At 37.4% G+C, this 21,363-nt stretch overlaps 4 protein-coding genes across 11 annotated transcripts in view; 2 read left to right on the top strand and 2 right to left on the bottom strand.

Annotated features, from left to right (window-relative positions):
* LOC105211593 (axotactin) overlaps window positions 1-5,451 on the top strand; it is a 336,600-nt gene extending 331,149 nt beyond the window's left edge. For 5 of the 6 annotated variants that reach the window (XM_054230130.1, XM_054230128.1, XM_054230131.1 and 2 more), the window contains exon 20: window positions 1,416-5,451. In XM_054230130.1, the coding sequence (XP_054086105.1) occupies window positions 1,416-1,964 (549 nt within the window). In that variant the 3' untranslated portion in view covers window positions 1,965-5,451. Of the gene's footprint in view, window positions 1-1,373 lie in introns of all 6 variants that reach the window. The other variant, XM_054230135.1, reaches the window with a different exon arrangement.
* Rpd3 (histone deacetylase HDAC1) lies at window positions 5,131-8,130 on the bottom strand. Of its 2 annotated transcripts, none has more exons than XM_011183111.3 (5): window positions 7,920-8,130; window positions 7,242-7,354; window positions 6,243-7,174; window positions 5,883-6,184; window positions 5,131-5,820 (listed from the first exon to the last, which is right to left on the bottom strand). In XM_011183111.3, exons 1-5 carry the CDS (start codon window positions 7,960-7,962, stop codon window positions 5,756-5,758), a joined length of 1,455 nt encoding a protein of 484 aa, XP_011181413.1. In that variant the 5' UTR covers window positions 7,963-8,130; the 3' UTR covers window positions 5,131-5,755. The 2 variants fall into 2 exon arrangements, with proteins under 2 accessions (XP_011181413.1, XP_054086139.1); XM_054230164.1 differs by lacking the exon at window positions 7,920-8,130 and adding an exon at window positions 7,481-7,499.
* A 753-nt stretch (window positions 8,131-8,883) lies between these two features.
* Window positions 8,884-13,646, top strand: LOC105211591 (FACT complex subunit spt16). Of its 2 annotated transcripts, XM_011183105.3 has the most exons (9): window positions 8,884-9,237; window positions 9,366-9,629; window positions 9,684-9,983; window positions 10,041-11,218; window positions 11,284-12,150; window positions 12,210-12,478; window positions 12,539-12,686; window positions 12,918-13,031; window positions 13,233-13,646. In XM_011183105.3, exons 1-9 carry the CDS (start codon window positions 9,169-9,171, stop codon window positions 13,399-13,401), a joined length of 3,378 nt encoding a protein of 1,125 aa, XP_011181407.1. In that variant the 5' UTR covers window positions 8,884-9,168; the 3' UTR covers window positions 13,402-13,646. The 2 variants fall into 2 exon arrangements, with proteins under 2 accessions (XP_011181407.1, XP_011181409.1); XM_011183107.3 differs by lacking the exon at window positions 12,918-13,031 and having other exon boundaries at window positions 8,885-9,237.
* Window positions 13,647-13,791: 145 nt separating this feature from the next.
* LOC105211611 (uncharacterized) lies at window positions 13,792-20,836 on the bottom strand. The gene is made up of 3 exons (XM_011183130.3): window positions 18,251-20,836; window positions 15,990-16,082; window positions 13,792-15,827 (listed from the first exon to the last, which is right to left on the bottom strand). Exons 2-3 carry the CDS (start codon window positions 16,051-16,053, stop codon window positions 14,335-14,337), a joined length of 1,557 nt encoding a protein of 518 aa, XP_011181432.1. The 5' UTR covers window positions 16,054-16,082; window positions 18,251-20,836; the 3' UTR covers window positions 13,792-14,334.
* Window positions 20,837-21,363: the final 527 nt, after the last annotated feature.

Genomic DNA, 21,363 nt, shown 5'->3' with positions numbered 1-21,363 from the left:
GGTCCTCATTTGGGTATTGAAAACTTGAAAACTTTGGAAGGGCGATGCCAAGAATGGCAGTGGCAGAGAATGCAGTATTTTTGCAAAGTTCTATTTCGATATCTTCACAAGTGCTTACTTTATAAATTATAAATTAAACTATTCAGATCGACTTCAAAGTTCTGGTATATTGGAAGAAGGCGTGGTTGTAAACCTATTCGAACTATTTTCAAAGCATATCATTGGGAAACCAAACAAATATTATAAACCGAATTTCATTTATTTTGGGTCGAGTAGCTCCTGAGATATGGTTTTTGAACCACGCCCATTTACAATTTGGTATACCATTTTGAGTGCAGCTCTTCTGTACCATCTTTTCAATGAAATTTAAGGTTTCTGGTGGTTTTCCTTACTGAATAAAAGCACTTTTAGTAGTTTTCAACATAACCTTTGCATTTATGTTCCGATTTTCCTTATTTTTGGACTGTATAAGGTAGTACCGAAAAGAAACGACTCTAGAAAGTTTCCTTGATATAGCTTTAGTAGTTTACGAGATATGTACAAAAAACTTAGTAGGGGGCGGAGCCACGACCACTTCTCCAAAAAAATTACATCCAAATATGCCCCTTCCGATCCTTTGTACCAAATTTTACTTCCATAGCTTTATTTATGGCTTAGTTATGGCCCTTTATGTGTTTTCAGTTTTCGCTATTTTGTGGACGTGGCAGTGGTCCGATTACGCCCATCTTCGAACTTAACCTTTTTATTGTGCCAAGAAATACGTCTACCAAGTTTCATCAAGATATCTCAATTTTTACTCAAGTTACAGCTTGCACAAACGGACGGATGGACAGACAGACGTCCGGATTTGAACTTTACTCGTCACTCTCTTAGCAACTTCGTTGAGAGAGTATAAAAATATATACTTATTTTAATGTTTAATGTGAATCTAATGTTAGAATTTCAAGCGCATCCTCACCAAGTACCATCGTCGTCTGATTGGAAAAATACATACGCATTTAAAGTATATTTTAAGCCAAAAAACGTTTTTTTAATCCCAGAGTGACCTCGTCTGAAATAAATAGGTTTGGCTCATTAACTGACTTATTGTCAAAGTAGGCTCATTAACTGACTTATTGTCAAGTAGTGATACTGAAGTCTATGCGAACCCAAAATGTTAAGGTACGTAAAATAATTTCTATAGCTCTTTGTTAATTTGTGCATATATGACTTTGCCTTTGTGTTGTTGTCAGTATTTTGGTGCTAGTGCAATTTTATTTTTAATAAATTTATTATTTCTTCTCTTTTTTCACATTTTTACGCACTCCCTTCAAATTCGAAATGTATCATTCATAACAAATCAAAAACAATATTTCAAAATTAAATCTCAAAAGCAACGTTAATTTCCTATACCCCTTTCCACGACACCCCTACAGATACCAGAAGAGCACAGCAGTTATACGCCAGAAGACAGTGACAGTTTACCCAGCATTTCCAGTCCTGACGCGCAGCCGACGGAGGTCTTACCATACGAACGCGCACAATCGACTCCGCCCTACAGCATAAAGAGTCCGAAGCCAAAGAAACGTTTACTCCCATCTGTGAGTTTCAGACTGCCAAAGGAATTTAAAAAGAAAAATGCAGCGAATCAGCCCAATGGTAAGGCAATAGCTGCTAATGATAGTGTTGCTGGTGGTGATGAGGCGAGTCCCATGCTATCGCCAACCACACCAGCGACGACGCCCGATAGTGCGGCTGCACCAAGTACTTCGACTGGCAACAGCGAAGTGCCTCCAGCTCCCACTGAAATTGATAATGTGCCAGTTATACCCTTCCGTACAAAATCCAATCCCCGTCTGCAAGTTAAACCGGCTTTTATAGACGACGCGCACCGACAATTCTGGAACCCTATCAGTTATTTGGGCGGACCTCATCTCCTGCCAAAAGATCGGAATAGCATCATTTCGGTATTATCGCTCGATTAAAGTTGGGCTCTTTGTATAGTGAACAAACACCTAGCTCTAAGTGCGCATCGTTAGAAACTAAACTATAAATGTAGATATGTATTTATTAAATATATTCGAAAGTAAACTGACAGTTTCAAGTATGTACTTAATCGACAGTATAACATTCATTGACCAAAGATGTTATTATTTTCTAGAGTATTAAATCTGTAATGTCCAAAGAAATATATGAAAATTTGTTTTACGTAGTGTTATTAATTAGTCCAGTAAGTGAAAATTGAAAAGAAATATTAAAACAAAATATTTAAAAAAGTTCATATTTTATTATTGATACGGATGGTAAGTTAGGTGGATGGAAACAGAAAAACTATGGACATAGCGACATTCTGAACAGAGTAAAAGTAAATGCCAATAAATCAGATTTCATTATCCCAGAGTTAGACTTCAATAGGGGATTCCAGGTGAGGATACCCTCTAGACGAGAGTGGAGAAGAGGCCTAATAAGGGAGGAAAATACTATAGCAGTCTATACCGACCGCGGAGTAGGCACAGGTGTATACTCCGATGATCTTAAAATTTCTCGCTCCTTCCGTCTACCGAACTTGGCTAGCATCTTCCAAGCGGAAGTACTGGGCATAGAGGAGGCCTGTGAAGCTCTAATGGCTAACTACCAGAGGATACAAAAAGCAATAATTTATACAGATAGTCAGGCGGCGCTCCTAGTTTTGTCGACGCCACTGACTAACTCCAGCGTAGTCCATAACTGCAAGAAGGCATTTAACACTCTGAAAGACAAAGTACAATTAGACTTGGTCTGGGTTCCCGGCCATAGGAACATCTTCGGTAACGAAAAGGCAGACGAGTTGGCAAAAGCAGGAGCCGTTTTAGACGAATCCGAAGCTATGCCAATACCATGCCCGCTAGGAACGATCAAAAGAGAGCTCAACATACAATTTGAACAATTAGCAGAGAACAGATGGAAGAATACAACAAAATATAAAATAACTAAACAGATATGGCCAAAATATGATAAGACTAGATCTGGGGTATTATTAAATAGGTCCAGGAAAAGTATTTTCAGACTTACAGCTACTTTAACGGGTCATTGGCCATTTGGAGAACATGCAATGAAAATGGGCATAGAGGGGAATAAGGAAACAATATTCCACTTTCTCTGTGAATGTCCAGCCCTATCGCAGATCAAACACAGGACACTTGGAGGCCATCAGGCTTCAAGCCTTGAATGGATATCCACTAAAAGCATATCGGACATAAGTAGCTTCATCGAAAACACAAAGTGGTTTGAACGGAAAGATGAAACGGGATAACAGTAAATTATAAGGTCTACGAATAGCGCATCAAAATGGCACATCTAGTGTTAATTGGGCCATATAATTATATGGCTGCACTCCTACCTACCTACCTATAGTAACATATTTTCATATCCACTGAGAACTTTGGTCTCTTTTATCTTCCCCTCAGCCACACCCCTCACTCAGTGCCAACAAATTACCAAAGGCTGTTTCGACAATCTAACCCTGTTTGGGATGGCAAGTTTTTTTAGTTCATCTCTGAAGCAACTCCTTGCAGTAAGGTTGCTTCGCATCCCCTCATTTCGAGCTGACATCGGGGTCAATCCGGTCCTGAGGAATTTTTCTGCTGCGTATGCGCTAAGAGCCATCCAAATTCCATTTCGGTTATGTGTATTTTATGCAATGGAGATCTTACGACCTGTTCTGGCCTTAAAAATCACAAGGATTGACCACCATAGTGGCCAACTTAGAGCCTCTACGGCTCCCAAGAACTCAACTAGGCACCATGACTCCCAGTCTGATCAATCCCGCCAAACACAAAGATATCTGCGGGTGGTTGCTTATTGGGCGAACAGAACCGGCTTAGCCGTTAATCAAAGTAAAACAGAATTGGTGTTATTTACGAGCAAATACAAAATACCGGACGTCCCACCCCACTCATTGGGAGGATCTCGGATTAAACCTGTAGAAAAGGTGAAATACTTGGGCGTCATCCTAGAAAGGAAGCTATACTGGAGGCCTAATATTAAAGAAAGGGTTAAGAAGGCATCAGTTGCCTTATACTGGGGATATCAAGGGTCCCAAAAATGGACATTCTAAAACTCTCGATCACTTAGACTGCATCCCTGGGAATCTGGATTACTGTGTTGCGGAACCTAATCCCACGCTTCCTCTGTCAGAGAGGTGAGCATTTATTAGGACAAAGAAATTCAAGGAGTACCTTGCCTCTCTTCAGTAGCTTCCAGCTACTTTAATATAATACTCGTTTAGGTCCCAGGCCATAGCGGTATCGCTGAAAACTGCAAAGCCGATGAGCTTGCACTTAAGGACACTCAAGCTGCAATCTCATCAGAGTGGGAACAAGCTGGTGCTCCCCTATCCACATGCCGCTCTGCATTGGCGGCGGTTTGTCGTTACTCGAGTGTCTTGTCCATCTATTTTTAAGAGTTTGGGGGAACTGAGTTCACAAAGAACTGGCTTTAGCTATCCAAGTGAGATCTTTTATGGCACAGGAGATCAGGCACTCTAACCTAACCAAACGTAAATATTTCGTAAACATAACAAAAAATGTAACTTAATTAGCAGTTTTAATGTTTTCAAACACCTTTTTTGATACATAACACCGATGTCAAGTTTCGATGCATCATATCGAATAAAACATCGATGATTTTTTCAATGGATATCCCTAGTTCATGGCCTTAATAAGAAACCACCGAAGAGAATACTATTTGCGTTAACCTGAGAAAAGCTTTTGGCACGGTCAATCTCACAACGCTACTAGAAGATATTAAACAAATAACTTTCTGCGGGGCTGAAGAGATTGATCATTACTTACCTGATCGGTCGGCAATCATACGTATTATTTCGAGTAATAACATCAGAACTCAGAACATTGGAAGCAGACAGCGTCAGATATACCTTAAACGCCACTCACAAAACATATGTTCTGTCATTGCATGTAGACTCCCCGCATGACACTAACCTCCTCTTTGCATGCACAGCGAACATGGCTGATATAACACCCCTGTCCCTAGAATCTGAGATGGCCGAAATTGTTGGATTCTTGGGCCTTCCGTTACATGAAGGGTCTGGATAATCGTTATAACAACAACAAATTCTAATTAAAAGTAACTACAAAATAATTAATCATGAAATATAGTATGTATCCACTTATAAAACACTGTTTATTTTCTCGATTTTCATTTAGACTTTAGAAAATGCAAGTTACATGCAGACTTAGTTTTTCTTTTCACGTCCTATTCTTACACTTTAATAAAAAATATGTATTTTACATTCTTATTTTAATTTAATGTGACAGATGAAGGTTTTTGTGTGTTATTACCAAGTGCACATACAGCAATGGCATATAAATACATACATTTACGTTAGGTAAAAGCGTAATTATTGATATCAATTTCGAAGCATCTCGTAAAAATAATTAGTCAAGTGATAAACATTCAAATAAAAATCATTCCTCGTGATTGAACGCAAGCGTAGATATCATTTGTAAAAGTACATCGGCATGTAACATGTTCTATTAGTGCATAAACTTAACTTAATTACTAAAATTACGGCGTGACTAATGTTAAAGTTTTGACGGCAGCGTAACTCTTTCAATTCCACAATCCCTGAGCAACGAATTTCTTCCATACCGAACACATCACTACCGCCATATAATGTAAGGATGAATGGAAGAAGTTGCTAAAGATGTTAAAAGATTTTAGGTTTAAATTTCGTTGACCGCTGTATTGGTTTCTATAACCAATTGCGACCGCCACGTCAAATGTTGTTTTCCTTCTTCGAGTCTTCAGCTTTAGGAGTATCCTCGCTTTCATTCGTATCCACTATAAAAATACAAAATTGTTTTTAAAGACCAGGTTGTATAAATAAAAAATTGCAATATTACTTTTATCCTTATCATCCTTATTATCGGAATTTTCCGTTGTTGCTTTACCATCCTTTTCTAGGCGTGGCCGTTTGCGTTGACCTTTGTATGAACGATTATCACGACGACCTCCTTCACCTTCGTCTTCTGAATCTGAGAATTCATTGTCAGGGTCGATGCGCTTATCTTTGTCGCTCTGTGTTATTCGTTCATCCTTATTCACTTTGTCTTCGTCTTCAGATTCATCGTTAATAGCATCCTCCGGTATGGTCTGGATTTGGACACCAGGTGCATGTGGCAGCATACGCAGATTTTCGAATAGCCTGATTATAAGTCATAAAATAAGTAGGTACAAAAACAATATATATATAATATATTTACCTATTTTTGATTTTTTCCAAATACTCGGAAGTATTTTGATTGGTCATATTACTCGGACTGATATGCAATTTGAAATCAGGTCCAAAATATTCAAAGTAATCATTGTACGGCAGTTCGTTAGCTATTTCAACACCGAGTGCAACTGACGTTTCGTACGTCCAACATCTGGACACATTACGAATAGTATAACCTCCACCTCCAACCATTAGGAAGGGCAAATTATATTTTTTGACAAATTCCACACACTTTCCGTGGCCCTTAACAGTCAAATTGAAACAACCTAGGCGGTCACCTGTTAGGGAATCTGCGCCACACTGTAGAACAACAGCTGCTGGTTGAAAGGTTTCCATTACCTTGGAAATGATAGGTACAAATATCGACTCGTACGCTTCATCATCCATGCCGTCACGCAGAGGAATATTTACTGCATAATATTTGCCTTTACCCGCACCAATATCCCTCAAGTCACCGGTACCAGGAAAATACTCACCATACTTATGGAAGCTCACCGTCATCACTCGATCAGTGGTGTAAAAGGCCTCCTCAACACCATCGCCATGATGTACATCTATATCTATATATAATACGCGCTGATGATATTTTAAAAGTTCCAAAATACCTAGCACAATATCATTGACATAGCAGAAGCCGGAAGCTTCCGATTTCTTGGCGTGATGAAGACCGCCGCCCCAATTGATACAAATCTCTGACGCTTGCTTATTTAGCTTCACTGCAGCAGCAACTGAACCGCCTGCAGATAATTGACAGAACTCATAGAGTCCGTCAAACACAGGACAATCCTCGCCTACATTAAATCGCTGCATTTGTTTGTTATATTCCGACATATTGTCAGGGCGTATAGAGCGCAAAAACCGTACATATTCATCTGAATGAAATTTTGTCATTTCATCGGCTGTTGCTTTATGGGGTCGCTGTAATATATGTAAATGGAAATAATATACAAAATATTTTAAAACTCAAAGAAATAATAATACTAACATAAATTTCCATTTTGCGGTAGAGACCATAGTTTAGAAGCAGATTGTGGGTCATACGTATGCGATGAGGTTTCATTGGATGGCCCTGCCCATAGTAATAGTTACCAATATCGCCTAAAACATACAAATATTATAATAATTAATTTTACAAAATATATACGCATAAATCATTATATTTGTTTGATTGTTATAAAAATGTGGTAAAAACAAATTTAATTGAGGTTTGAAGTTGTTAATTACGTAGTTTTGTAAGTAGATACTAAAAAACGTTATTACTATGTAAAATTCAACGTATAACGCGAGTGTCTACGAGGCGATGTCAGAGTACACTTCCATATATGTAACTCGTCCGCAATATTACAAAGAACGCACGGCAAATGTTGGCGGAATACGTGCAATCGGTAGCAGAGCGCGTATACTTGTCAAATAAAGTATGGTCGTTTCCATAAAGTTAGCTGAAAAATAAGCGCCAGGGTACAGTCAAGACAAAACCGCCGATTTACAAAATTTCGCAGAAAGGAAAACTAACTTTATTCACTGTTTGTTTTCCGTCAAAACCAATATTTATATTATTTATGTATTCATTAAAAGATGGAAAACAGTATCCGAATCGCACTTAGTTTAAATTTAACACATATTAATAATAAGCAAACAAATTAACACATTTTTAACAACTTACTGTCGTAGTAATAACAAACTCGTTTTTTGCTGTGTGATTGCATTTCAATTCTAATTTTTCTATACCAACTGCACACTTAACTAATACAGTTTAACAAATTTTACTAAAACTTTTCCTTTTTGTTTATCACCGCGTTGTTAAAAACCTTTTCGTTAAGTGATTAACTGCAATAGAAACAGCAAACGCGTCTTTGTTGGGCGAATGCCTCAAAATGCGCGGCGAAGAGAACTACTCCCAGTGTTGCCACTATTTAGGAATTAGCCAAATGTGGTGCGTTTGGCTGTCGCTTCCAATAAGCAAGGGAGGAATTTTGGAATCGTGTTTCCTATTGAAATTTTGTTCATATTGAAAGTTGAAAAATATGTTACTATGTTATAAGTAATTGTATTTCTACTAATTAAAATTGACTAGTATACATATTAATAAATTTATATTTTCTGAGAAGGGATAAAACCTGTAGATTTCAGTTTAAGCGTCAACATTGAAAACTAACAGAATTTATCAAAATAAATAAAACTAAAATGAATAATCTTACTTCCAATATATTCCAAACTAATTTTTAAATAATTTGCATTGAAGTTTGAAAGCCAGTGTATCTGTGACCATTTCGCCTAAAAACAACTTTTGCTTCAATTTGGCGCGAATTCACTGATTCACGCAAATCAAATTTAATTCGCCACAACGGCGAACACATGTTGACATATGTAAGTCAGGGTTGTCATGAGGCGAAATTTATTATTGTTATGCATTTTAAAGTTATGAATTACTGATTTTTCCAGCAAAAGAAACGTATTGGTTTATATAGTACAAACCTTTTAAAGCCAAGCCTAAAAATTAATATAAGTTATAAATATTTCATAATTTCATCCCATGCTGCGTCATAAGAATAAGTAAATATATGCCAAGATGTGATACACCAGTGCTATTACATGCAACTCTTACATTCACGGCGAATTTCCTATTCACGCTGCTGTTTTCCTTTCAACAATTTTTGGCAGACGCGAGATGTCTGGAGGAATTTTTGCATAAATTTACCGGCATTTGGGCTTCATTTTTATAGTGCGCATAGTGTTAAAAAGCAAAAGTACATATACATTTCGTTTGTTATCAATAATCTGTGAATTACTTGCAGTTCGCAAAAGTGTATTTCACCACTTTTGTTTATACATCAATTTATTTTACATTCATTTCTTCAATTCAACAAACGTGCTGGTTGTATTGAGTGACCTAAAGGATCGGCAGCTGCAAAATGTCTAATTACGTTTTAGACAAAGACACGTTTTTGCGCCGAATTAAAAGATTATATTCGGAATGGCGGGTTAGTATATAGACCAAGTTCGAAACCATGTGAATTTTGTACTTGAACTACAACGATATATATTTGCATAAACATAAATATAATCTATGTATATTAACAAATTATAATATATGTATTTTTAAAAACAGTCACCAACTCTTGCACATGATGATTCCCTGAAAAAGGCGGACTGCATCATGTGTGTTGTGGGAGTTGATGAGGACATAGTTTACTCCAAGTCGCGGGCGCTGGAGATATGGCTGTTGGGCTATGAACTCACCGATACTATATCTATATTTACTAAAGACTCTGTCTATTTTCTGGCAAGTAAAAAGAAGATTGAATTTCTAAAACAGATTGAAAATTGCAAAGAGGAAGGTGTTCCCGATATTAAACTATTGCTGCGCGATAGGGTAAGATAATTTCAAAATCACATTCTTATATGAAATTAACAACCTGTTTTTTAGAACAACAAAGATAAAGATAACTTCGATAAATTAAAACAAGCAATGAAATCATCTAATAAAGGCAAAACGTTGGGAGTTTTTGCAAAAGATCTTGCTTCTAGTGAGTTTTGTGATTCGTGGAAAGCTACTCTAAAGGGAGAAAGCTTCGAAAATACAGACGTTGGGGCCGCTTTAGCGTACATTATGTGCCCCAAAGACGAATCTGAAATTAATAACATTCGGAAAGCATCTCTGGTATCAGTGGATATATTTAACAAATATTTAAAAGATGAAATCATGGATATTATTGACTCTGATAAGGTACAACCTATATATTAACTTTGGTCAATATAAAATTATTTTTATTAAATTTTACAGAAAATAAAACATGCTAAACTCTCAGAAGGTGTCGAAACCGCCCTTACAGACAAGAAATATGTTTCTGGAGTGGATACTTCGGTTTTAGAAATGTGTTACACTCCTATCATACAATCGGGTGGCTCTTACAGCTTAAAATTTTCGGCACTAAGTGACAAAAATTATTTGCATTTTGGAGCTATTGTTTGCTCATTGGGAGCGCGCTACAAATTTTACTGTTCAAATATATCGCGCACATTTTTAGTGAACCCCACCGATACCATGCAAGATAATTATAATTTCCTTGTTAATGTGCAAGAGGAAATTTTAAAGTTGTTGAAGCCTGGCGCTAAGTTGAACGTTATTTATGATACCGCGCTGGAGTATATCAAAAAAGAGAAACCAAAACTACAGGACAATTTTACGAAAACTTTCGGATTTGCTATGGGTATAGAATTTCGCGAGAACTCAATTGTTATTGGACCAAAGTGCCACGCTGAGGTTAAGAAGAATATGGTGTTCAATGTGAATGTAGGTATAGCGAACCTCACCAATTCGGAAGCTTCTGAGAAAGAAGGCAAAACGTATGCACTATTCGTTGGGGACACAGTGCTGGTAGGAGATACTGCACCTGCTAATATAATGACACCTTCGAAAAAGAAGATAAAAAATATCGGAATTTTTATAAAAGATGACAGTGAAGAAGAAGATGGTGATGAGAAAGAAGAGGTTAAAGAAGACAAAGGTTCGGAAATCTTGGGTCGAAGCAAACGAAATGCTGTGCTTGAAAATAAATTGCGTACGGAAACTAACACGGAGGAAAAACGCAAGCAGCATCAAAAAGAGTTGGCTCAATTGCTGAATGAAAAAGCGCGCGAACGGTTGGCTAAACAGGGAGAATCTAAAGAAGTCGAAAAGGTGCGCAAGAATACAGTTTCTTACAAGTCTGTTAGTCAGATGCCACGTGAACCTGAGGTGAAGGAACTAAAATTATATGTGGATAAAAAGTATGAAACGGTCATACTACCAATTTTCGGCATACCAGTCCCCTTCCACATTTCCACAATCAAGAACATTTCACAATCTGTGGAGGGCGAGTACACATACCTACGTATTAATTTCTTTCATCCTGGAGCTACCATGGGTCGAAATGAGGGCGGCCTGTACCCGCAACCAGAGGCGACATTCCTTAAAGAAGTGTAAGTTTTAAGTTTTTTTTTTTAGTTTAGAATACACCTAACAAATCTGTTTATTTCTTCATCAGCACCTACCGTTCTTCTAACGTAAAAGAACATGGCGAAGTAACTGCACCATCAGCCAATCTGAACAATACCTTCCGTCTGATTAAAGAAGTTCAAAAACGCTTTAAGACGCGCGAAGCCGAAGAACGAGAAAAGGAAGATCTCGTTAAGCAAGATACACTTATTTTGTCACAGAATAAGGGTAATCCGAAGCTGAAAGATCTGTACATACGTCCGAATATTGTCACAAAACGTATGACTGGTAGTTTGGAGGCGCACACAAACGGTTTCCGATATGTATCGGTGCGTGGCGATAAAGTTGACATTCTTTACAACAACATTAAAAGTGCATTCTTTCAACCCTGTGATGGTGAAATGATAATTTTGTTGCACTTCCATCTCAAACATGCCATTATGTTTGGCAAGAAAAAACATGTTGATGTCCAATTCTATACAGAGGTTGGCGAGATCACCACAGATTTGGGTAAACATCAGCACATGCATGATCGGGATGATCTAGCAGCTGAGCAGGCGGAACGAGAGCTTCGCCACAAATTGAAAACAGCATTCAAGAGTTTCTGCGAGAAGGTAGAGTCGATGACCAAACAACAGGTTGAATTCGACACACCATTCCGTGAATTGGGTTTCCCTGGTGCACCTTTCCGCAGCACAGTTACATTGCAGCCCACATCGGGCAGCTTGGTGAACCTGACAGAGTGGCCACCATTTGTCATAACGCTCGATGATGTGGAATTGGTACATTTCGAACGTGTACAATTTCATCTGCGAAATTTCGATATGATTTTCGTTTTCAAAGATTATCAAAGAAAAGTCGCTATGGTAAATGCCATTCCAATGAATTTGCTGGATCACGTGAAGGAGTGGTTAAAGTAAGCTTTCATTATTTTATTTTGAGTACTTATTCTAAAAGTGATCCTCTTATTTACAGTTCTTGCGATATCCGCTACTCTGAAGGCATCCAGTCCTTGAATTGGGCGAAGATTATGAAAACTATCACAGACGATCCGGAGGGCTTTTTCGAACAAGGCGGCTGGACATTCTTGGACGCAGATTCGGGAAGTGAAGATGAAAATGAGGAAGAGGAATCTGAAGAGGATGAGGCATATGAACCTACTGATGTCGAATCTGACGAAATGTCAGATGAAGATGATTCAGAATATTCGGAGGCGTCTGAGGATGAGAGTGATGATAGCGAAGGTAAACAAATTTTAGAAAAAACAGCGAATTGTTAGCCTGATAAATTTACTTGGTTTACAGAACTTGGCTCAGATGAGGAGTCGGGCAAAGATTGGTCGGATTTGGAGCGTGAAGCTGCAGAAGAGGACCGAAATCAAGAGTATACCGATGATAAACCCAATGGCAAACATTACGATTCTAAGAAGCACTCGAAAAGTTCAAAACACAGGTCAGTAATAAATAAACAAAAGAAAAATTTTTTAAGACTACCGTTCGAATCCATTTTTTTCACCTCTTGTCTTTTTGACGGTTATCTATTTAAAATTGTTAAAATATTTAATTTCGAATTTCGTTCTGTATTTCATTAATGTCTTATTGCTCAGCTGAAATTAAGTTCATACAATTCTTAAGTACTTATAAATATTTAATTCTGTATTTTGCCTACATCACTTTACTGCAGTCGCAGAGATCGTGAAGTGCAGCTTCGACAAAGTAAAAAGAATAAAAGTTCTGCCTCAACTTCAAACTCGTCACATTCAAAATCTGCCAAGCATGCCAGTTCGAGCGGGCATAGGTTTGTTATTCACTGCAAATGCAAATTAAACAAAACACACTTCCAAACTTATTTTTCTAAATATCACGAATTGGCAAGACTTTTACAAATACAAATATAACATTACAAAATCCAAATTACTTAATTCATTAATCAGCCAACACAGTTACCCACCCTTTTTTAAACTTTGCATTGATTGTACTTTTTTTCCTCAAAAATTAGCTCAAAGGATAAACATCATGATCGCAGTCGTGACAAACATCATTCCTCATCGTCGTCGCACAAGGACAGGAGCAAGGATAAGGGTCATCACAGCAGCAGCAGTAGCCACAAACGGTCGCGCGATGACAGTCGAGACCATAGCCACAAATCGAAAAAATCGCGCCACTGAGCAGGCACACAAGAGCGAAAACGTAGAAACAACTACAATTACACAATCCAGAATTTCCCACGGAATGAATGAAGAACATGCAATGCACTGTTTGTTTAGTGTTTACTGTCCGATTAATTTTTATGTTTCGTTTGTCTCAGAAATCAGCCAGTTTCATTTCAGAATGTATATTAAACTATTAACAGAGATTGAAATTTATAAACATTAAAAATAAGTTTGAATATAAATCAATATTCCATTTGTAATGCCTGTGCCTTTTTACTTTTACTTCTATACTGCTGTCCTCTATCCTGCATATCCGCGTTGGATCAGTGGTCGTCGATTGAACATGGTAGGCGTTGGACAACGACCAATACTTGTGATTGCAGAAGATCCACTATTTGCTCTTAGTAAGGTTCACCTCGCTATAATGTTAGGAGTCCTTTCTAGACACTGCCCGATGAGGTTACATGCCGTGAGATTAAAAATTCTGACGGATGCAAATTGCATTGGATTGAGATATCGAGACACTTTCTCTTTCATTGTCCAGCTTTCACTAGACTGCGGGTGAAAAATCTTGGCAGGACGACCCTCGGAGAACTAGTTGAAACTAGTCCCGTTTACAAATTAGTTGCCTGTACAAATTCTTAAAAATCACTTGAGTATCGCGCATCCATTTTGAGGAGTAACTATGAATTTTAATTAATTGATTTTGTTCTTTATTTTATTTATTTAATTTCTTTGGTTTTCGAATAGTCAAAACAGTGTTTTTGTTGTAAAGTTTGAGAACTCTAAGAACAAGTATTAGTTTTTATCCACACAATCTTCGAACACAATTTCGATACGTAAAAATCCTTACACTTTCCAAGTTTCTAAAATTCGCTACAGTTGCAGACCCTTAATACTTGAAACACGCTCCCACGAGCATCTGCGCCATTCTCATCTCTAATCGTCTCATTTCCGTTTTCCACTGGCGTTTCGCACGGCACTGTTGGCGCCACAGGCACCAGCGCCACTCCTGAATCCCGCATCTAAACTGCGGCACTTCACATCGAACATGTTGCGCGTCTTATTGATGGGGAAGCGCATTTTGTTGCGCAACCACGTGGTGAAGGCCCGTTCGTTGTCGTGCATTTTGCGCATCTCCGCGTCGTTTGCCTTTAGCGTCTGCTGCAGTACATAGCGATGTTTGCGTTGCAAATTCTCTTCGCGCAGCTCGAGTTGTTGGCGACTCAGACCGTACTCGGATAGATATCCCGTGTACTTCGGTAGTTTCTCAGGCTGTGATAGATGGCGCCGATATTCACAGCACGTGCGGTAGTTCAACTTTAAATCGGTGACTTCTGGTGGAGGCAAATGCGGTCGGTGCGCACGCGACGCCGAACTATTTCCGTCTCCTTCAATGCATGTTGTGCCTATGGCATTATGAGCAAGTGACTTACTGCGGAAGGAAAAGCGTTTGCTTAGAGGAGCAAGTAAGCGGCGAGATTTATTTGTGGGCTTCAGGCGGCCACTGCTCAAGCGCTTCTGATCGAAATCATCGGGGAGGTAAGAGGCCACTATAATTGAGAGATCGTCATCGTCGTCGTCCTCATAGCCCTCAATATTGGTTGTATCAGTATTGGTGGAGTTGGGTTCTTCGTCGGCATTCGCATTTGCTTTGCCCTCGGCTTCGTTTGTACTCGGATCCGCATCAATGTCGTCTACATCGAGGTCGCTATTGTCGTTGTTAATATCGAAAGTGGCAGCGCTGCAACATTCTTCTTCCCCATCGGAAGTCAGCAAGTTAGTCAAACTTTTATTGTCTTGCTCGTCTTCATTTAAATCGGGAGGATCTTCTTCGGCGCAATCAAATGTACGCAATTTTACCATTCGCCGCGGATTTTCTACTGGTTTTATTGTTTCACTTTCCATGTCCATTACTACAATTTCCTCACAAATCTCTTCCACAATATCATCTTCCACAGAGGGTTGAGATGTTGTCTCAGTGCCAATTGGGCCTTCAACGGTTGGCTCCTGCAAAATTGTCACTTCTATTGAAGGCGAAGCCTCTGCCACGTTTTGATCTGTCATATCTTCCGCAGCAACTTTTGTGTCACTGGTTTCTTCGGCATTGGCGGTTGTCTCTTCTACAATCGTTTGATATTCACATATAGTCGTTAGTTTGCGATCGAGCTCTTTTGCCTCGGCAACTGCTTCTTCGAATTCGCGTGTAAGTTTCAGTGTTTCCAAGAGCGCATTATCAGGTTCATAAGTTTCTAAATTAGGCGCAAATGTCACTTTACGTAGTGCGACTCCTGCCTCCGATTCTGTTGTTAAATCTCCATCTCCATCAGTAGTATCCGCGCAGAGTTCTTTCTCATTAATATCTGTCGTTTCTTCAAATAATACTTTGTTCGCTTCTTTGATTTTCTCCACGATGTTGTACTCGTTGACAGGTTTGAGGACTGTATATACATATATTAAAGTCAGTATTCGTAAATGAATTCATATTATAATTTCGGTAATAAGCTCGTTAGTTTGGAGAGGTGTCTGTATTTTTCTTTAAAACCTTCAATCAATAAACTATCGAGCTGATTCTCGAAATATTCGTCATCAATATTACTTACAGTATACTTCACAGTCTTCATCCGACTCGTTCGATTCGTGCCCAGTTAGATTGGTCTCTGCCATTGCGCGTTACTAAATTTAACTCCGATTCACTATTGCAATACCGTTAAATTTTAATAAAAAGTAACAGACAGGAACATCCACATACTTATATCCAATATGACTAGAATTAATACTATATATATTTAAAGCTTTAGGGTGTCGCTAGTTTTAAGACAGGGTGGCTCACTATCATATGGCTTCTTTATCCTGACGCTGGAAAAAATAATACAAAGGGAAGGAGTGTTAGATGAGTGGGGTTTAATGGAGTTTAGCATGGAAAGAGGTGGTTGGTGTCATGCAGGGGCTCTTTGCAGGCAGGATATATATAAGTTGGAGTATCTTCTACAGCTGCTACGACTCGTATCCCCGTCACTGTTGACAATGTACCTTTCTGATGATAATGGTGATGTTCTTATAGTAAGACCCTATAATATATTTAATAAATAATCGGCACATTTTTTCAAGGCAATGACTCTTTAAGATAATCGGAAGCTTAAATCAAGTCCATTTCAAGGAAGACTAGATCTCGAGATAAGGAATGCTAGGATTGTAATGAAAACTGGAAGGATAGTATTCGTATCTATAGTTCTCACGAAGCACTGATACCAAAGGTATGCTAGTGTCTAAATTATTTTAAAACAAGTAAGGAAGGGCTAAGTTCGGGTGTAACCGAATATTTTATACTCTCGCAATTTATTTATTTAACTTTATTGCGAGTAATATTATTATTATTATATAATGCACAATTTGACCCACATATTTGTCATATATATTGTATAAAGTCCATTGAAAGTTGGAAACCCTACTATTAGGTTAGAAGCACCGAGGTCCTCATGTTCAATACATGGAGCCTTGAAAACCTATGGTCAGATTTCGGCGATTTTTAGAATGGGGCTGCCACACTATAAACGTAGTATTTGTGCAAAGTCCTGCACCGATATCTTCACTAGTGCTTACTTTATATGTATATTGTAAAGTAAACGATTCAGATCGTCTTCAAAGTTCTGGTATATAGGAAGTAGGCGTGGTTGTAAAGCGATTTGACCTATTTTCCCAACATATCATGGGGATGTAAGGAAACTATTACAAACCAAGTTTCATTGAAATTGGTCGAGTAGTTCCTGAGATATGGTTTTTGACCCATAAGTGGGCGATGCCACGCCCATTTTCCATTTTGTAAAAAAATCTGATTGTAGCTTCCATATGCCATTTCTTATGTGAAATTTAGTGTTTCTGACGTTTCTCGTTAGTGAGTTAACCCACTTTTAGTAGTTTTCAACACAACCTTTGCATGGGAGGTGGGCGTGGTTACAATCCGATTTCCTCCATTTTTGGACTGTATAAGGTAGTACCTAAAATAAACGACTCTAGAAAGTTTCCTTGATATAGCTTTAGTAGTTTGCGAGATATGTACAAAAAGCTTAGTAGGGGGCGGGGCCACGCCAACTTCCCCAAAAAAAATTACATCCACATATGCCCCTTCATAGTGCGATCCTTCATACCAAATTTTACTTCCATAGCTTTATTAATAGCTTAGTTATGGCACTTTAAGTGTTTTCGGTTTTCGCCATTTTGTGGGCGTGGCCGATTACGCCCATTTTCGAACTTAAGCTTCTTATGGTGACAAGAAATACGTCTTCCAAGTTTCATCAAGATATCTCAATTTTTACTCAAGTTACAGCTTGCACGGACGGACGGACAGAAGGACATCCGGATTTGAACTTTTCTCGTCACCCTGATCATTTTGATATATATAACCTATATCTAACTCGTTTAGTTTTTGGACTTACAACCAACCGTTATGTGGACAAAACTATAATACTCTCTTTAGCAACTTTGTTGCGAGAGTATAAATATATGTATTTAGAATCTCGAATCTTCTAACACATATCACAGAAATGTCGAACAGAACGAAAATGATTTCGAAACAAGGTCAACTAGCGATCACCCTAGTGACATCAAACAATGACCGGCACAGTCGCGTGACATATCATCAAATATTAATAAAGACTAGTCTGCGTAGCAGCTTTGCCATTCAAATTCTAATACACATTCGAATGAAATGACAGCACAAAATAGCTACCTTTAAATATATAAGTATAGAGGTATGTTCATGTATGCCACAAGTCTATATGCATTTCTTTAAAACACACTACAATTTCACAATAAAAATTGTCGGCTTCAGGGCTTTTAATTCATATTTTTAAAATATGTATACCTTTATATTTTGTAACTTAGAACTTTCACTTTTAAATGTATTCTCCTGTTCACAGGCGTTAAGCATTGACTGAGGAGCAGACCGCTTTCTGGACTCGTTCAAGCTCCTGTATTGAGTATAAACCCGCACACACGATTACTATACACGAAGTGTATGTACTAAAGTTGTACCGTCCGATTGCTATTCCAGTTGCTGTTCACTTTAATTGATGTGTCCCGTAAATGGTGAACTTGCCGCCGCATGTAAAACCACGATTTGTTGTAACGATGTCGCGTTTCTGTCATTAATGCCGTGCAAATCAATTTTTTTAGTCTGCAATTCGATGGTTCCGCTGCCGAAACGTGCCAATTGCTTTTGCGACTTTATTAACTTTCCATTCTCCCAACCAAACCAACGGAGTGTAACGAGTTGGATTATTGATGCCGCAGAGAAATATTTGTTATTTTCTTTGTAACGTGTACGTCCTGTAGTTCTGGGTTACTCGGAAGCATTGTTGTTTTGTTGAATCAATAAAACAGTTATTTGAATGGATTTGGTTAAGTTTTGTAGAAGAAAGTGCTTTGTCCTTTAAGTTCAATGGCATTTATTCGGTTTCATTTCATTGCACTTGTAAACTCGTGAGCATTGCTTCATTTTAAAGGTAACTTATTTACTCACATACATGTGTAGTTATCCATAGGTAGAGAGTGCTACAAAACTCTTTTGTAGTAAGCACATAGGCGAGGAATGTGTTATAGCTTCATGTAATTAGAGTGCACGTGAGGGTTCGTTAAAGGTCGAACCTTCCCTCATACATACTCGTACATCCGTAGATATTTATAGACCAGATACAATTTATGTATCATAATTATCCTTACCATTATATTTATGTAAAGTCTATTAACAAATTAGAAATGAAGAAAACTCAAAATAAAGAAGCCAAAGAAATTTACTTTGATATAATTTAGTACCGTTATTTGAACTAAAAAGGTATGTAAAAGTTGTGGATTTGTAATGTGGTGTCTTTACGGTTTCAACTATTCGAGTCGAAGAGCCAGACGTTGACTCTGTCCCCTCCAAGAAAGAAAGCAAGTCATGCTTTTCATTTTCTTCATTTGAGATGATATTTCGACCCTATCCATACGAATAATATATGCAGATTTTCTGCTTAGTTGGTTTACGAGAATTCTCGATGGCAACGTGAGACAATGTAAGTTCAAGTATCCACCTCCAAAGCTGTTGGCTGACAAGTTGTGAAAAATTCAACAATTTATTAAATTATAGTTACACATGATTCCGTTCTACGCAAATTTTTCTTTCACAAATGTTTTTTGATCACAAATCGAAATCGTTAAGAAAAAAGACCTGCTAATATATAGTATATGCCGTTGTACGTTACTAAGTACTAACAATTTGTGGGTATTAGTTCTCTATAAATATGTATTATTTTTAATGTAAGCTACTATGATTCTAAATATTTTGTTGTCCTCTGAATTTTTGTTTTGTTGAAACGAAATGTCGTCGAGATCACGAGCTTCAATTTCGGGCATAGAATATTCAGATAGATGGCCCACAAACCACACCAAATATTGAGATGAGTTTTTCCAATTCAATACTGGTTACTATTCGGTTGGACTGGCGCAATCTTTGTATCTATATTATCTATAGTTGTTCAGGATGTTTTAAATATTATGGAACTAATCCGTTGGAGCGAAGTGATTCAAGAGGACCAAAAGGTTCTTAAAAAATACTCTCGAACGCACTGGCTCGAAAATACTTCAACTAAAATTATGTTTGACAGATTGAGTCAACTGCAATGTAAGTTGATTGTAAACCGTAATAGGTTTCAATATGCTATAGTGATGAGTGATATTGCTATTTTTGAATCACTGTAATTTCAGTGATTGCTATTTTTAAATAACTGTGATTTTATATTGCTATTGCGATCGCAACAAAAAAAAAACGAATTTATTAGAATTGAACTCCACATTTTTTTTTTAATTTTTTACATTTACATTTTTATCAATTTTAACAATATTTACAATTTACCTGCTTTTGTAATCACAATTAACTAATTAATAAATTTTGGGCACATTTATTGAAATCGCAACTAAAATTGCTACTGTGATCACTGAACAGTGATTGCTACTTTTGAACTGCTATTGCTACTGAACTGTGATTGCTACTTTTGAACTGCTATTGCTATAGTGATCGAATTGGAATTACTGAATTCCTATGTGTACTATGATCGAATTGAAATTACTGAACTGCAATTGCCACTGTAAATCACTGCTATTTACAAAAATTGATCGCAGTTGTTAATAATAATAATTATTCACTGTATCGCAATTATAACCTAAATTGTATTGTTTGGTAACATCAATTCGAAATACTAAAAATGAAATCCCAAGATTTGTTTTACTGATGGTTCAAAACTGCGTAGCGACTTTTGAAGAAGAATTGATCGGATCGTTCCTTTATCTTTCTCCGCTACCACTATTTGCCGTTACCACTATTCGCCGTCATTACACTCACTTACTTACTTTTACTTATTGAAATTATACTTTACCCGTGCGGTGCCAAGGAAATAAAAAAAATTGTTTTACTTTAAATAAGAATCGAGATATTTATTATCGCTTATTGCCTGCAGTAAAAGTGTACATTATGTATATATGTATGTATATATAAATCGATATAAAAATTTTAACCGAAATAAAAAAAAAATTGCCAGAAAAAGTGGAGGGACATTGATTGATTACCTAAATACTAGGATAATGATAATTAGTAATTAATAATGAGAATTAAATATCGCAAGTACTATGCTCAACACAATATTATGCAATTTTGTTTTTCAAATTTTGCAAACATGTATTCCGCTATAGTTTATCGTGTTCTACAACCATTCCATTGCATTTGCAGAGAGCTAAAACTTTTCACAATTTATTTTTCACGTGAGTGCAAATACACACTATGTACATACAAATGTGGTTAAAATAAAATGGAAAAACTAAATTCTCAATTTGTGGGGCGTAACGTAAAATGGAAAATTTGTATAAAAATATATTTAAATATAAGTAAATTTTTTGGTTTTCTTATTCCTTAACTTTATGTAACATATTCGATTAAACTGTTTC

This window comes from Zeugodacus cucurbitae, chromosome 4 (genome assembly GCF_028554725.1).
Source record: "Zeugodacus cucurbitae isolate PBARC_wt_2022May chromosome 4, idZeuCucr1.2, whole genome shotgun sequence".
Classification (NCBI taxonomy): Eukaryota; Metazoa; Arthropoda; class Insecta; order Diptera; family Tephritidae; genus Zeugodacus; species Zeugodacus cucurbitae.
Note: the sequence above shows the minus strand (reverse complement) of the source record. Positions and strands in the feature narration are given on the sequence as shown.

What these genes read in the sequence shown, in the direction of transcription:
- LOC105211591 (XM_011183105.3), top strand. Translation starts at nt 9,169, where the DNA reads ATGTCTAATTACGTTTTAGACAAAGACACGTTTTTGCGCCGAATTAAA. An exon ending in GATTATATTCGGAATGGCGG is followed by an intron (nt 9,238 to 9,365) that starts GTTAGTATATAG and finishes TTTTAAAAACAG; the next exon opens with TCACCAACTCTTGCACATGA. An exon ending in CACGTGAAGGAGTGGTTAAA is followed by an intron (nt 12,151 to 12,209) that starts GTAAGCTTTCAT and finishes TCTTATTTACAG; the next exon opens with TTCTTGCGATATCCGCTACT.
- LOC105211611 (XM_011183130.3), bottom strand. Translation starts at nt 16,053, where the DNA reads ATGGCAGAGACCAATCTAACTGGGCACGAATCGAACGAGTCGGATGAA. An exon ending in TGAAGACTGTGAAGTATACT is followed by an intron (nt 15,828 to 15,989) that starts GTAAGTAATATT and finishes ATGTATATACAG; the next exon opens with TCCTCAAACCTGTCAACGAG.
- Rpd3 (XM_011183111.3), bottom strand. Translation starts at nt 7,962, where the DNA reads ATGCAATCACACAGCAAAAAACGAGTTTGTTATTACTACGACA. An exon ending in ACCGCAAAATGGAAATTTAT is followed by an intron (nt 7,175 to 7,241) that starts GTTAGTATTATT and finishes CATATATTACAG; the next exon opens with CGACCCCATAAAGCAACAGC. An exon ending in TAAGGATGATAAGGATAAAA is followed by an intron (nt 5,821 to 5,882) that starts GTAATATTGCAA and finishes GTATTTTTATAG; the next exon opens with TGGATACGAATGAAAGCGAG.